Below are 16,196 nucleotides of genomic sequence, written 5' to 3'. Positions count from 1 at the left end.
CAAATCGAAAACTTGAAAAATCAATAAAACGAAAAATTTAAATACATATTTAAAAATTTTTAATTGGGAAATCTAAACATCAAAAGATCGAAAATAAAATAAAAATTGGAATACTAAAATTTCAAAAAATCGAAAACTAAATATCGAAAAGTTGAAAAATCTAAAAATTGAGAAATTCAAAAAATTTAAATGTTAAAAATTAAGAAATCGAAAACTTCAAAACTCGAGAACTCGAAAAATCGAAAAATTTTAAAAATCAAAAAACCAAGTTATCGAGAAATCAAAAATTCGAAAAATGTGTATGTAATAACTTAAGTAACACCGCTGAGTCTGAATAAGTGAATTCCATGCATTAATTACACGCGCTGAGGAGGACTGTGGCATCGAATGCCCTTCATTTTTGTTTAAACAATTGCCCTTTTAGCAATTACAAACTAAATTTTACGTACTATCTGTTTAAAAAATGACGTTTCACTACAGCACAAGAAATGGTGAGACAATTAACTATATACTTACGCTCTAGTATACAGTACTTTGTAAATTTTGAACGCCACAACACAGCATAGATATAATTGACGTATATACGTATAAATTTTGAACGCCATATTTTTAATTGAGAACTGCTTGTACAGAGCGATTCAAAAAAATCACTTGAAACGTACTCATAGCATGCTTCTTTACATATACTGAGTGTTCTGTTTTTGAACACAGGTCCACGTTGGTCAAATTGTCTGTAAAATATGTAGTGGTTTAATAGAATGTGCTCGGTTTGGAAATACTTTTTCAACATGGCCGCTGCCAGAACAAAGAATTTACCTGAGGTTAAATTATGCCAGACATTATCAACGATTCAAACAAAGAATTTACATTATGTTAAATTATGCCACACTTTATCAACGATTCAAACAGAAAATTAAATAATCCAAGTGACTGGCTACTTAAAATCATTAGTTTTGAGAGTTTATATCGTGGACTGTGCTCAGCTGATCTCAAACGAAACACATGATAAATAAACAACACAAAATGTACCAGGCGTTATTTAGAATTCTACCGCACTTTCACGGTCTTTTCCCAGAGTGGGGCAACGTTAGATTGATTTTACTGCCGTAAATGAACTATTACCAATCTTGTGTGAAGAATTAAGAAGTGTTATCATGTAACACTTACGCATAAGCATCCAGAAACGATATTCATAATTAAATAAACAAAGAACGAGTCCTGACTAAGTGAATTTCATGAAATCTCCTAGCAAATTCTCAATCTAAATAATCTCAGGACCGTTTAATTGTGTCAGACTTAGTTAACGATTAAAATCCTAACATGAACTGTGAATTTACAAACAATAAAACAAATTTACACAACGTGTTAACGTTGGTCGAAAATTTGCCTATTTCAGCTCATCAAGTGGTTTCATACACAACAAACAAACCAAAAGTGACCCTCTCCCCACCCTCTATAAAGCAAGCACCCCTCTCACTACCAACCCTCTAACTAAAATTCCCTAGCAGAACTACCCACTATCAGAAAAAGAACTAAACGTGCACATGGTTGCCTGCCTATGTTTAACGATTTTCTTGATTGAATTTTTTTTCATTCAAATTCGGTCACCACAGCGTGTTGTAAAGAATCATTTTGTAAAACTGCTGTTTAAATAAACAATCATAGTTTTTTTAGTTATCATGATGTAATACATACAGAAGTTGATAACCTGAATAAAAAATTGTGGATTTGTAATAATAAATAGTAACTTTATCACACAACTTACTGTAAATATGACGTCAACACATGTATGGTTTTTCCTATTTTACTGCATGTAGCTGCTTCCCCACCACCATTTTCATTAATAAAAAAAAAATTGAAATCCTTTTTTGGAAAATTCACACGTATTGGAGAAAAGTGGAGTTCATATTTGGATTCAGCACCCAAAAATACATAGGAGTCAGCTATCAAATTATTTTTGAAAATCGAATGCGACGTTGCCGAGTTATTCCGATTTTCTTCAAATTTTTTTGGAATGTAAAGGTTCGCAAAAAATTCTCAGTGGTCTTATTTTTGAGACCCGTATTGGAAAATTTTCTGCAGAGGTACCTCAAGATAAATGCTTTGTTGTGGTATCAGTTACTTTAAAATTTAATGCACAGAGTGTTCATAAAAAATTCTAAAATATTTTCTTGTAATAGACACACTTGTACTTGGTAAGTTTAAGTTTAAGAAAGCATAAAACAATTTAAATAAAGTAATCAAGTCGAAGTAGGGCGAGAATAGAGTTCAGATAAAACACTTCCACATTTTCGTATGTAGCTCATAAACAATAATATTTCCCGTTGGAAATTTAAATATTTGATCCTTTGGATATCCCGTTGTTACAAACCAGTTTAATAACTGAGTCATTACTAGAAATTCGTTGTCTAAATTCTTTGCGTAGGTACATTATCACATATAAAATATTTTGTAGCATGGGTGTAAAATTGCGATTAAAATAAATACCGATACCATGTTTATGTTTTTCAATGCCAATAAAACTTGACCTTAGAATCGAAGGTTATTTTTAACGAACGAATTTTCCCAGCTTGAGGTTTATCAAATTTTTTCATCAAACAAAAAAAATTTTTGGTCATCCCGTATTCCAGCATTTAAAAACAAACTTTTCATTCGATGTAAGTATGTTTTATTATCGTCGACGAGATTCCTACTTATTTTATAAATTACGAGCAATTTTCGAGTTCAGTGTCTCATCAAGCTTAGTAATATTAGTCACGATTATAAAAAATACAAAGAGTTTAGAGTTGTAATTAAGATAATTGGTGTCCACGAAAATGAACTGGCAAAACTAAATATACTAAAAATATACATTACAAATGAAAATGTAAACAAATGTAGATAAATGTAAATGTATCATGTCTTTTATTGAAACAGACATTTAATCAGTGGACATTACAACTAACGTTCTGAGAATATTTAAATAAAGACACAAATGGAGCGATGTGTGTGTATGCAACCAGTAATACTTCTTCATCCTCCCGCCGGTAAATCAGGTTTCTCCTCATTCAAATTTTTTCTGCTACCAAATGTCATCCTGACACGAGTAAATAACTGTCAGTGTTGTAAGTGGGTCAGTTCTCAAGATTCCGGGACGTCGGAAAAAGATGAGCGTAATGCCTTTGATTGATCGATAAAGAAGTAAAACGTGATCTCGACCGGTTAGGTCAAATTGTGAGATGGACTTAGAAATAGCCTTTCGTTGATGTCATCACCATTTATAGCTTTTTATTGCAGCATATTCAGTAGGAGAGCGCTCCTATTTTTTATAATTACTGTAAATATTAGTTACTAACTTACAATGGTATTTGAAAGTGTACTAACTCAGGTTTTAAACCGCTTTCTCGGTGCCTATGTAGAAAATTTAGATACAAACCAACTACGAGTAGGAATTTGGGGAGGTAACGATTTTAGTTTATCTATAATAGAATAATAATCCCTCTGTGTTGTTAAAGGGGACGTGGAACTCAAGGACTTGGTTTTGAAGCAATCGGCCTTGGACGATTTAGATTTGCCGCTGCAGACCGTCTATGGAAGGATAGGCAAACTTGTGCTGAAAATACCATGGAAGAACTTATATGGTTCCGCTTTTGTTATAAACGTCGAAGATATTTATTTATTAGCTGCGCCAAACCAACAAGTGAAGTACGATGCACTGAAAGAAAGTCTCAAAGAACTCGACGCGAAAAAAAAGGACATCCTCAAAGTGGAGTTGGCTAAGAAACAAGAAGCCGACAAGGGTGTGTAAAGTGCAGTTTTTGCAACCACTGCTTTAACGTTACTGATTGTAGACAAACCCAAAGCCGACTACACCTTCGTTGAAAAATTGATCACACAGATCATAAAAAACATCCAATTAAACATAACAAACATCCACATTCGGTATGAAGACAAAGTTACGAGCCCCACGCCCTTTGCCCTAGGCATTACATTGAGTGACCTACATGTTGTAAGCACAGATGAGCACTGGAAGCCGGCCATCACTAAAGAAGACATTACAAAAATTTTCAAAATTGTAACTTTAGATGGATTGGCGGTTTATTGGAATTGCAATTCCGCTTGCTATGATCATATTCCCAAGGTTGATTTGCTTCACAAAATGAGGACGGAAATTGCCTCCAAGGGCAAGAAGCCCGAAAATTACAAATATGGTGAGATTTTTGTTATCTGTTATTTTTACAAACGCGTCTGTATGCTTATTATGGGAGTAAATTAGTTTAACACAGCAGTAAAATGATGTCATAGTGAGTCACGCCCTATAATTATGATAATTATTAAAAATATTATCGCTACTCGGGATGTTTGTGCATTTTAATGCATACTTATTGATTGAACAGGGGACAATTGATTTCCCTGAATTGAAATTGCAAATATTTGCACAGTTATCGCACCTTAAGCCGCTTATCAATAGGACAATATTGTGTTTGAATACATGAGATAACCACGTTATGTGAAATTTTATATGAAGTCATTGAAAGAATAATTGCATAACCGGAAATGGCGCGATTAAGCGGATATACTTTGATGTTTTATTTATGGTCGAGTAGCGGCATTTTCATTAATTCTACGAAATTTCGTCGCTCTATGTTTATCATGGAAATGAACAGATTTTTTTGTTTTTTTAATATTTAATTATGCGTCAAATTGGATAAAAGTGTTATCCGCAAGTGTTCGTCCTACTTTTGATTTTAAAGGTTATTGTGCTGTAGCATCGGTCGTGTTTATGCCTTGAAAGGTCATAAAAAAGCTCGTAAAAATGATTTTCGCATTTTATTACACCTCTCGTTATGAACCTGTACTTTTATAAAATGTGTGTTTTTTAATACAATAAAAAAGTCGCTGCATTAAAAAGAAATAATTTTGGACTTCGCTAACTAAAAATATACAGGATGTTTCAAGTTACTAGTTTTTGGTAGTTCATTCTAGACCTGTAATTAAAATGTACTGGAATTTAATTTTGCAAAAATAACAAAACTTTGTGATGACGACATTCGTGTTAATTTTGTTTTGAGTCACAAGTATATGCAATTCTAAAATATATTAATATGTTGATAAACCACAGGTATTGAGTCATAATATTTTGCACATTATAGGTAGTGGGATTTCTCGAGCACAATTTTGAGAAAACGTCATCAGGTTTGGGGGAGGGGTGATAAAAACACATACATTTTGATCAGCGTTTTACCACGCTTACGATAAGGTTAAAAAGTTTGCAAAATTTCAGAGCATTTTGGATGTCTAGGACAAGAATGATAAAATTTTATTTTCTGAGTTTTAGTACAGCTTTCAGAATTTACAAACTTTCTATAATATGTAGAATTAAAATTAACGATTTCGTCATTTATAAATTAAAGCATTCAAAATTTTTAAAATATTCTTCCACATTGCTAATATAAAATTTAAAGACTAAAGGGCGATATCATAAACCACAAGGAGAAGAGTATGGTATTTTATAGAATTTAAATAGGATGCCATCAAATTGTTGGTGGGGGTGATCAGAAAAATTTTGGTTAGCGTTTTACCATACCCACAATATTTCTAAAATATGTACACATAAAATTTCACAACAATCAGTCCAGTAGTTTCGGAGATTATTTACAGCTTGACTGTCGTGTGTCTCGATTTTATTTACAGCGATTGTTGTCAAATTTTATATATATGTTAGGAATATCCAACAATTTGATGACGTCACTAGAAAAATTTGCATGGTAAATGCTATTTAAATTTTATTTTGTACTGATGGATCCGTCTAGATTTTTTACATCTGCATCAAAACTACTGTCACGAGTGCTTCAAACGGCATTTTTCAGTAAAGATTTATTAAAAAAAAATTCTATATATTTTCGTTAGTTTTTTGGAAGAGATGAGTAAATGCAATTTTGTTGAAGAAAAAACGGGTTTATAGCCAAAAAATTCAACAGATTTTTTAAAGTTTTGAAGACTCTTCAGTTGTTCGATTTTTTGATTTTTCAATTACTCCGTTTTTATTTTGCAATTTTTCCATTTTTCAGTTTTTTTTTCTTCAGTTTTTCGAATTTTTAATGTTTGATACAATTTTTCGTTTCCTCAATCTTCGATCATTTTTCAGTTTTTCTATTTTTCAATTTGTCAATTTTTCATCATCCGATTTTTCAATTTCTCAAGTTTTAATTTGTCTATTTTTGAGTTTCAGTTCTTAGAGATTTCAATTTTATGATTGCAATTTTTCTATTTCTAGATTTCTAGATTGTCTATATTTTAATTTTACAATTAACGGAAACTCCAAGTCGAATAAGTGAAAGAACGAAGTATAGAAAAATCGATTTTGGAATTTTTTAAGATTCTTCAGTTTTTTAATTTTACTATTTTTGAGTTTTTCGATTTTTCATTTATTCCATTTTTCGTATTTAGTAATTTTTCGGTTGTACCCTTTTTGTATATAAAATTGAAATATAGATTTTTGATGTTTGAAGATCCTTCAGTTTTTTGATTTTCAATTTTTTGTTTTTTCAGATTTTTTATTCTTCAAATTTTGAATATGTCAGTTTTTCCATTTTTCAATTTTTCAGTCATCCGATTTTTCAATTTTTCAACTTTTAGTTTTTCTATTTTTGTTTTTAAATTTTTAAATTTTCCAATGTTTTGATGTTTCAGTTCTTCGATTTTTCAATTTTATGACTGCAATTTTTCCATTTTTCTATTTCTAGATTTTTCACTTTTTCTATATTTTAATTAAATGTTTATATGCAATATTTAGATTTTCAAGTTTTCGACGTTTAATTTTTCAGTTTTTCAGGTCTTAATTTTCCAGATTTTTCAACCAAAAGAACAAATTTATTCAAACTGAAATTTTCAAAAAGTGAAAATTAAGAGATTTTTGGATTATTCTTCCTGATGGACGTTACATTTAATTGAAATATTAAATAATCCAACAACTAAAAAAATCGAAAAATTGCAAATTCCTAAAAAATTTCAAAAAACTGAAAATTAAAAATTGCGAAACGAGAAAAAAATGTAAAATCTGAAAACTGCAAGTCGAATAAGTGAAGCAATGAAGTATAGAAAAATCGATTTTGGAATTTTTTAAGTTTCTTCAGTTTTTTAATTTTACCATTTTTGAGTTTTTCGATTTTTCATTTATTCCATTTTCGTATTTATTTAGTAATTTTTTGGTTGTACCCTTTTTATATGTAAAATTGAAATATAGATTTTTGAAGTTTGAAGATACTTCAGTTTTTTGAATTTCAATTTTTTGTTTTTTCAGATTTTTGATTCTTCAAATTTTGAATATGTCAGTTTTTCCATTTTTCAATTTTTCAGTCATCCGATTTTCCAATTTCTCAAGTTTTAGTATTTCTATTTTTGTTTTTAAATTTGTAAATTTTTAATTTTCCGATGTTTTGATGTTTCAGTTCGATTTTTCAATTTTATGACTGCAATTTTTCGATTTTTCTATTTCTAGATTTTTCACTTTTTCTATATTTTAAGTACATATATGTTTATATACAATATTTAGATTTTCAAGTTTTCAACTTTTAATTTTTCAATTTTTCAGTTCTTAATTTTCCAGTTTTTTCAACAAAAAGAACAAATTTATTCAAACTGAAATTTTGAAAAAGTGAAAACTAAGAGATTTTGGATTATTCTTCCTGATGGACGTTACATTTAATTGAAATATTAAATAATCCAACAATTCGAAAAATCGAAAAATTTCAAATTCGTAAAAAAATTGAAGTAACCGAAAATTAAAAAATTGAGGAACGAAAAAAAAATTGTAAAATCACAAAACTGTAAATCGAATAAGTGTGGGAACAAAATAAAGAAAAATCGATTTTGGAATTTTTTAAGAGTTTTTCGATTTTTCAGTTATTCCATTTTTCAGTTTTTTCTTTCTTTGGTTTTTTCGAATTTCCAACTACGTACTGAACTTTTAAATTTTCCATTTTTTCAATCTGTCGATTTGCCATTTTTGCTCCCTCAGTTTTTTGATTTTTTTATCTTTTAGACTTTTCAACTTCAAAATTTGATGACGTCATCAAAAAAATTTGCATGGTAAATGCTATTTAAATTTTATTTTGTGCAGATGGATTCCCCTTAATTTTTTTACATCTATTATCACGAGTGTTTCAGAGGGCATTTAAAGATTTATTTTTAAAAAATTCAATATATTTTCATTCGTTTTTTGGAAGAGATAAATAAATAGAATTTTGTTGAAAAAAAAAACGGGTTCATAGCCAAAAAATTCAAAAGTTGAAAAAACAAAAAACGAAACATGAAACTATATATAAAATTGAAAAATAGATTTTTGAAGTTTTGAAGATTCTTCAGGATTTTTCCGATTTCTCAATTATTTTGTTTTTGATTTTTATTGTGCAATTTTTCCTTTTTTAGGTTTTTTCTTCAGTTTTTCGAATTTTTAAATTTTTCAATTTTTTGTTTCTTCAGATTTTCACTTCTTCAAATTTTGAATATGTCAGTTTTTCGATTTTTCAATTTCTCAAGTTTTAATTTTTCAATTTTTGTTTTTAAATTTTTAGATTTTTAATTTTCCAGTGTTTTGATGTTTCAGTTTTTCTATATTTTAGCTTTATAGTTTATATGCAATTTTTAAATTTTCAAGTTCTCGACCTTTAATTTCTCAGTTTTTAATTTTCCAGTTTTTTCAATAGAAAAAAACAAATTTATTCAAACTGAAATTTTGAAAAAGTGAAAACTAGGACATTTAGGATTATTCTTCCTGATTGGCGTTACATTTCAATAAAATATTAAATAATCCAATAATTCGAAAAATTGGAAATTCGTAAAAAATTGAAGAAATTGAAAATTAAAAAATTGAAAAACGAAAAGAATATTGTAAAATCGATTTTGGAATTTCAGTTATTGAATTTTTCAATTTCTGTGTTTTTCGATTTGCAGTCTTTCATTTTTCAGTTTTTAGTTTCTTCAGTTTTTCGAATTTTCAACTATTGTACTTTTAAATTTTTCGTTTTTTCAATCATTCCATTTGCAATTTTGTGCTTTTTCAGTTTTTTTATTTTTTAATTTTTAGATTTTTCAGCTTTACAGTTTTGTACTCTTTTCAATTTCTCGATTTTTAATCCTTCGTTTTTTCTATTTTTAATTTTCAAATTTTTCAACAAAAAGAACAATTTATTCAAACTGAAATTTTGAAAAAGTGAAAACCAGGAGATTTTGGATTATTCTTCCTGATAGAAATATTAAATAATCCAACAATTCGAAAAATAAAAAAATTGAGGAAACTTAAAACAAAAAAATTGAAAAACGAAAAATCCAAAAATTTGCTAATGTCAGATTTTATTAAATTTTGTGATATTTTAATTCTTCAATTTTTCAAAATTGGGAGATTTCGGATTATTTTCCCTGGTAGGCTATATCATAAACCATAAGGAGAAGAGTATGTTATTTTAGAGAATTTAAATAGGATTTACTGTACTATAGATTTTTGAAGTTTGAAGATTCTTCAGTTTTTCAATTTTTTGTTTCTTCAAATTTTTAATGCTTCAAATTTTGAATACGTCATTTTCGATTTTTCACTTTCTCAAGTTTTGATTTTTTATTTTTGTTTTTAAATTTCTAGATTTTTAATTTTCCAATGTTTTGATGTTTCCGTTCTTCGATTTTTCATTTTCGGGACTGCAATTTTTCGATTTTTCATTTTTGGGACTGCAATTTTTCGATTTTTCTATCTCTAGATTTTTCAATTTTTCTATATTTTAATTTTACGGTTACATGCAACTTGTAGATTTTCAAGTTTTCGAGAAGAACAAATTTATTCAAACTGAAATTTCGAAAAAGTGAAAACTAGGAGATTTTGCCTTATTCTTTCTGATGGACGTTACATTTCATTGAAATATTAAATAATCCAACAATTCGTAAAAAAAATTGAAACTTATATTTCAAAAATTGACAAATAAAAAAAAATTGTAAAATCAGAAAACTGCAAGTCGAATAGCTGAAGGGACGAAATATAGAAAAACCGCTTTTGGAAGTTTTTAAGATCATTCATTTTTTAATTTTAACATTTCTGAGTTCTTCGATTTTTCAGTTATTCCATTTTTGGATTTTTATTTGGCAATTTTTAGATTTTATCCTTTTTGATTTGTAGTTTTTCATTTTTCAGTTTTTTGTTTCCTCAGTTTTTCGAATTTTCAACTATTGACCTTTTAATTTTTCGTTTTTTTCAATCTTTCGATTTGCAATTTTTTGCTTCCTCATTTTTTGATTTTTTAACTTTTAGGTTTTTCAGCTTTACAATTTTATACTTTTTCTCAATGTCTCGATTTTTAATCTTTCAGTTTTTCGATTTTTCGTTTTTAAGAGACAACTTTTCAATTTTTGTTTCTTCTGCTACTGTCAGATTTTTCAATTTTTCGGTATTTTAATTTTTCAGTTATATGCAGTTTTTAAATCTTTAATTTTTCGATTTTTCAATCATGAAATATTTCAGTTTCGATTTTTAATTTTTCAATGTCTCAATTTTTAATTTTCCAATTTTTCCATTTTGCAGGTTTTCGATTTTTCTAGTCTTCTACTTATAGGTTTTTCAAATTTTCAAGTTCTCGATGTTTAATTTTTCTGTTTTTCAGTTTTTAATTTTCCAGTTTTTTCAACAAAAAAAAAACAAATTTATTCAAACTGAAATTTTGAAAAAGTGAAAACTGGGTGATTTTGGATTATTCTTCCTGATATATGTTACAGTTGAAATATTAAATAATCCAACAATTCGAAAAATTACAAATTCGTAAAAAAATTGAAGAAACTAAAAATTTTAAAATTGAAAAACGAAAAAAAAATGTAAAATCAGAAAACTACAAGTCGAATAAGTGACGGAACGAAATACATATACAAAAATCGATTTTGGAATTTTTTAAGAGTCTTCAGTTTTTTAATTTTACCATTTCTGAGTTTTTCGATTTTACCATTTTTTGATTTGCCGTTTTTCATTTTTCATTTTTTTGTTTCCTCAGTTTTTCGAATTTTCAACTATGGAACTTTTAATTTTTCGTTTTTTCAATTTCACGATTTTTAATTTTTCAATTTTTTTATTTTAAGAGGCATCTTCAATTTTCCTACTTCTGCTAGTGTTAGATTTTTCAATTTTTCGATATTTTATATTATATTTAAACAAAATTTTTCACAACAAATGCTCAACTAGGCTCACTAATTGTACATTTAACATATAGCTATGCGTAGGTTGTTCAATCACGTCTGAATCATAACCATTAAAAGAAAATTGTGATCAGTAATTGAACTTACCAGTTTTACTGATCTAATTTCGTCATTGAAATCTGTTAAACTAAAAATAGTATACTACAATGGAATTAAAGTACAATAGAACCTCTAATTTATCTCACCCCACTCGTTTTGCTGCTGTCATAAAAATTGTTTAGTTTCCCGTCCGCCTAACCCCATCTCTCCCCAGTTGTGGGACCAATCAACGCCTCGGCTCGCATCCGCATCAACCAGAAACCCGAACTCGACACACCAGCGTTCAGCATCCCAAAAATCCACTTGAATCTAGACATGGAGAGACTTTTCGTCGGCATTAGCAAAGCACAGTATAGGGATATCATAGCCCTTGCGGAGTCTATGGATAGAATGTCAAAAGGCATACCCTACAGGCAACATCGACCAGACTTGCAATCTTACAAAGGCCACTATAAAGAGTGGTGGCACTTCGCCTACAAGTGTGTCCTCGAAGGAGAAGTGAACAGACGTAGACGAAACTGGGATTGGAACCACATTATTGCTCACCGAAATTTGCTAAGAGACTATCGAAATTTGTACGAGAAGAAGTTGCAGAATAAGGCGACAAGTGACGAGGTGCAGAAGATCGAAGAGTGCGAGAGAGCGATAGATACTTTTAACATTGTTATAATACGGCAGAAGGTGGAGTTTGAGGCAGAAAGGGAAATGAAGAAGAAGAAGGAGACGGATAAAGGGTGGTTCGGGTGGATGTGGGGTGGGGGTAAGGCCGATTCAATGGGGTCACCGTCGTCGGACAGCGGTTTGGAGATTAGTAAGTCAATCGTAAAGTATATATGCATATTTTTAATTTAATTTTATCTCGTTTAGAGAAACAGTTCCAAGAGGCTATGAGCAAAGACGAAAAAGAACGCTTGTACAAAGCCATCGGCTACCAAGAGCACGCTTTGCCGTCTGAATTCCCCGAAGCTTATGTGGACAATTCTTGTACTTTCCTTCTGCGGACTCTGGAGGTCGAATTACAGGACGAACACGAAACCACGAATAGAGTGATCTTCACCGAACTGAAGGGTGTGAGGTGTCGTGTGGACACGCGGTCTGCAGCTGAGGCTCTGAAGTATGTCGGATGATTTGCAAAGTTTGACAATTCTGATTAATTTTGTCGTTTTAAGAGTCCACGTCAAAATCGATGAGTTTACGACCTTCGGTTGGCAACAGGCCGACTATATACCGAGGATGATCATTTCGGAAACGGGAGCAGGAGATAGTGGGTTGTTGGAAGTCACCTTCGAAACTAACCCGTTGGATAAAACGTGCGGGCAGAGGTTGTACCTGACGTCTCAGCCACTGAAAGTCGTTTACGACGCACAGACCATCATCAAAACTATTGACATTTTTAAAGTTCCTCAGTCGGCGGCTATAGACCAGTGAGTATCAGATGGTTTGCTGAGTTAACGTAATTTGATGCTGCTGAGTCGGTTACTTGGCTAACGTTAGCGTTACGTTGCGGTTTTGACTAGATAATGCAGTTTTATCAGCCGTTCTATGTAGAACGAAACCGGAAAATGGGGAATAAGATTAGTTTTAGATTCGATTTTTTTATTCCAAAACTCAACCATTTTTGAATTTTTGCAAGTTCTTCTGTTTTTTAGTTTTCCGATTTTTCGATTTGTAATTTTTCGATTTTACAATTGTTAGTTTTTGCAGCTTCTGAAATTTTCCATTGTTTAGTTTCTTGTTTCTTTAATTTTTCGATTTCCGTTTCACAATTTCATTTTTATTTCGCAATTATCCGTTTTTTCAATTTGTCGATTTTGCAATTTATAGATTTTTCAATATCTAGATTTTTTAGTTCGATTTTTTAATTTTACAGTTATGCAAAGTTTAGATTTTCAATTTTAAATATTCTGGATGTTTAACTTTTCATCTATCGATTTTTTCTTTTTGATTTTTTCGTCAAATAGAACAAATTTGTTAAAGCTGGCATTTTGAAAAGTGGAGACTAGGATTATCTTCTTGCATTTCATTGAAAAATGAAGAACCCAAACATCGAAAAATCTAACAATTTGAAAAATCGGAAAATTGCAAATTCGTCAAATTGAAGAAAGTAAAAATTAAAAAATCAATAAACGAAGCACAAAATTGAAGAACAGATTTTTGAAGTTTTGAAGATTCTTCAGTTTTTGGATTTTTTCCGATTTTTCAGTTATTCCACTGTTGATTTTTATTTAGCAATTTTTTCATTTTTCAGTTTTTTATTCGTCAGTTTTTCGAATTTTTTATTTGATTTTTCATTTTTTTGTTTCTTCAAATTTTCAATGCTTCATTCAACTTTTGAATATTTCAGTTTTTCGATTTTTAATTTCTCGAGTTTTAATTTTTAAATTTTTCTAGTTTTTGTTTTTAAATTTCTGGATTTTTAATGTTCGAATTTTTCGATTTTCAATTTTTTGTTTCTTCAAATTTTCAATGCTTCAGTCAATTTTTGAATATATCAGTTTTTCGATTTTTCAATTTCTCGAGTTTTAATTTGCCAATCTTTCTAGTTTTAAATTTTAAATTTCTCGATTTTTAATTTTCCAATTTTTCGATTTTCAATTTTTCGATTTTTCAGTTTTTCGATTTTCAATTTTTTGTTTCTCCAGCTTTTCAATGTTTCATTGAACTTTTGAATAATTCAGTTTTTCGATTTTTCAGTTTCTCGAGTTTTAATTTTTCAATTTCTCTAGTTTTAGTTTTTAAATTTCTCATTTTTAATTTTCCAATTTTTCGATTTTTCAATTTTATGACTGCAATTTTTCATTTCTCAGTTTTTTGTTTTGGCACTTTTTCTATTAGCAATTTTTTGCTTTGTTAATTTTTTGATTCCAATGATCAGACTTTTCAATTTATCGATTTTTAATTTTTCAGTTTTTAGTTTTTGAATTTCTCAATTTCTTAGTTTCCAATTATTCGATTTTTCAGTTTTATGAAGCAATTTTTCAATTTTTCCACTCTACTGGTGCTAGATTTTTCAATTTTTCCATGTCTCAATCATCCGTTTTTTCAATTTCCCGATTTTTAATTTTTAAATTTCAAATTTTCTATTTTTCGATTTTTAACTTCCCAATTTTTCTAATTTACAACTTCTCGATTTTTCTAATTCTACTCCTAGGTTTTTCAATTTTTCAAGTTCTCGATGTTTAATTTCACGAAATATTGAAAAATCAATTTTGGAATTTTTAAAGATTCTTCGGTTTTTCGATTTTATTTACCATTTTTGTGTTTCTAGATTTTTCCGATTTTTCATTTTTCTATTTACAATTTTTCATTTTTCAGGTTTATGATGCAATTTTTCAATTTTTCCTCTCTACTGGTGCTAGATTTTTCAATTTTTCTATATTCTAATTTTTCAATTATGTGCAATTTTTGATCTTCAATTTTTCCATGTCTCAATCATCCGTATTTTCAATTTTAAAATTTCTAATTTTCAATTTTTTGATTTTTAACTTTCCAATTTTTCAATTTCTGGATGTTTAATTTTTCATGTTTTCGATTTTTAATGTTCAAATTTTTCAACAAAAGCATCCAATTTTTTCAAACTAAAGTTTTGAAAAATTGTAAACTAGGAAATTGTGGCTTATTTTCCCTGGTACTGAATATTTAAAAACCCAAAATTGAAAATTAAAAAAATCTAATAATTCAAAAAATTGTAAAATTGTAAACATGAATTTATGAAAAATTCTTGAGTTTTTCGATTGTACAATTTTTGAATTTTTTTATTTTGCCGATTTTTCAATTCAGTTTTTCGATTTTTAATTTTTAGATTGTCAGTTTTTCAATTTCTGTATGTTTAATTTTTCATTCTTTTGAATTTTAAATTTTCGATTTTTCAACAAAAAACAAATTTATTCAAACTCAAATTCTGAACAATTGTAAATTAGGATATTTTGGATTATTTTTCCCCATAGAAGTCACATTGCATTGAAAAAAATTGAAATTTGAAAAATTGCAAAGTTTCAAAATGGTAGAAACAAAAGATTAAAAAACCGGAACACTGAAAAACCCAAGAGTTAAAAAAAACCTGATTTTACATTTTTTTCAATTTTGAGCTTCACATATTTTAATTTCTCGGTTTTTCAATTTTTCGTTTTTCAATTTTTTTTCTTCAAATTTTCAGTGCTTCAACTTTTGAATATTTCAGTTTTTCGATTTTTAATTTTCCAATTTTTCGATTTTCAATTTTATGACTGCAATTTTTGGTTTTTTTTTTTTCAATTTTTCTATATTTTAATTTTATATGCAATTTTTAGATTTTCAATTTTTCAGTTTTTGAACAAAAAACAAAAATATTCAAACTGAAATGTTTAAACAATGAAAACTAGGAAAACTAAAAAAACAAAAAATTAAAATGTATATAAAAATCAAAAATTGTAAAATCAAAAAACTGCGAGCCAAAAAATTGAAGAAACGAAATACTGAGAAATTAATTTTGGAATTTGTAAAGATTCTCAGTTTTTCGATTTTATCATTTCTGTGTCTATATTTTTCAGATTTTTCATTTTTCGCTTGTTATTTAGCAATTTTTCTCGATTTTTAAATTTCTATTTCTTGATTTTTAATTTTCCAATTTTTCGAATTTGGAACTTTTCGATTTTTCTAGTTCTTCCACTTTTAGGATTTTCAATTTTTCAAATTTTCGATGTTAAATTTTTAATTTTCAAATTTTTCAACAAAAAGAACGAATTTTTTCAGACTGAAGTTTTGAAAAATTATAAACTAGGAAATTTTGGGTTATTTTCCCTGATGCATTTCACTGAAAATTTAAAAATCCAAAATTGAAAAATTAAGAATCTAACAATTTGAAAAATTTGAAAATTGCAAATTCGTAAACATGAATATGAAGATTCTTGAGTTTTTCGATTTTACAATTTCTGAGTTTTTCAATTTTGCCGATTTATCATTTTTATAAT

The 16,196-nt window shown here is 28.5% G+C and overlaps 1 protein-coding gene across 2 annotated transcripts in view; it reads left to right on the top strand.

Moving 5' to 3' along the window:
* The first annotated feature begins 3,074 nt into the window (after positions 1-3,074).
* Positions 3,075-16,196, top strand: part of LOC135127171 (intermembrane lipid transfer protein Vps13) — a 42,308-nt gene continuing 29,186 nt past the window's right edge. The window contains exons 1-7 of one of the 2 annotated variants that reach the window (XM_064053544.1): positions 3,075-3,213; positions 3,264-3,440; positions 3,495-3,779; positions 3,831-4,190; positions 11,462-12,058; positions 12,115-12,361; positions 12,417-12,671. In XM_064053544.1, coding sequence (XP_063909614.1) covers positions 3,341-3,440; positions 3,495-3,779; positions 3,831-4,190; positions 11,462-12,058; positions 12,115-12,361; positions 12,417-12,671 — 1,844 coding nt within the window. In that variant the 5' untranslated portion in view covers positions 3,075-3,213; positions 3,264-3,340. Of the gene's footprint in view, positions 3,441-3,494; positions 3,780-3,830; positions 4,191-11,461; positions 12,059-12,114; positions 12,362-12,416; positions 12,672-16,196 lie in introns of both variants that reach the window. The other variant, XM_064053546.1, reaches the window with a different exon arrangement.

Source organism: Zophobas morio, unplaced genomic scaffold, assembly GCF_036711695.1.
Source record: "Zophobas morio isolate AGI-343-1 ecotype UQ-CSIRO unplaced genomic scaffold, CSIRO_AGI_Zmor_V1 ptg000011l, whole genome shotgun sequence".
Classification (NCBI taxonomy): domain Eukaryota; kingdom Metazoa; phylum Arthropoda; class Insecta; order Coleoptera; family Tenebrionidae; genus Zophobas; species Zophobas morio.
The sequence above is the reverse complement of the archived record's forward strand: the minus strand, read 5'-3'. Positions and strand labels throughout refer to the sequence as shown.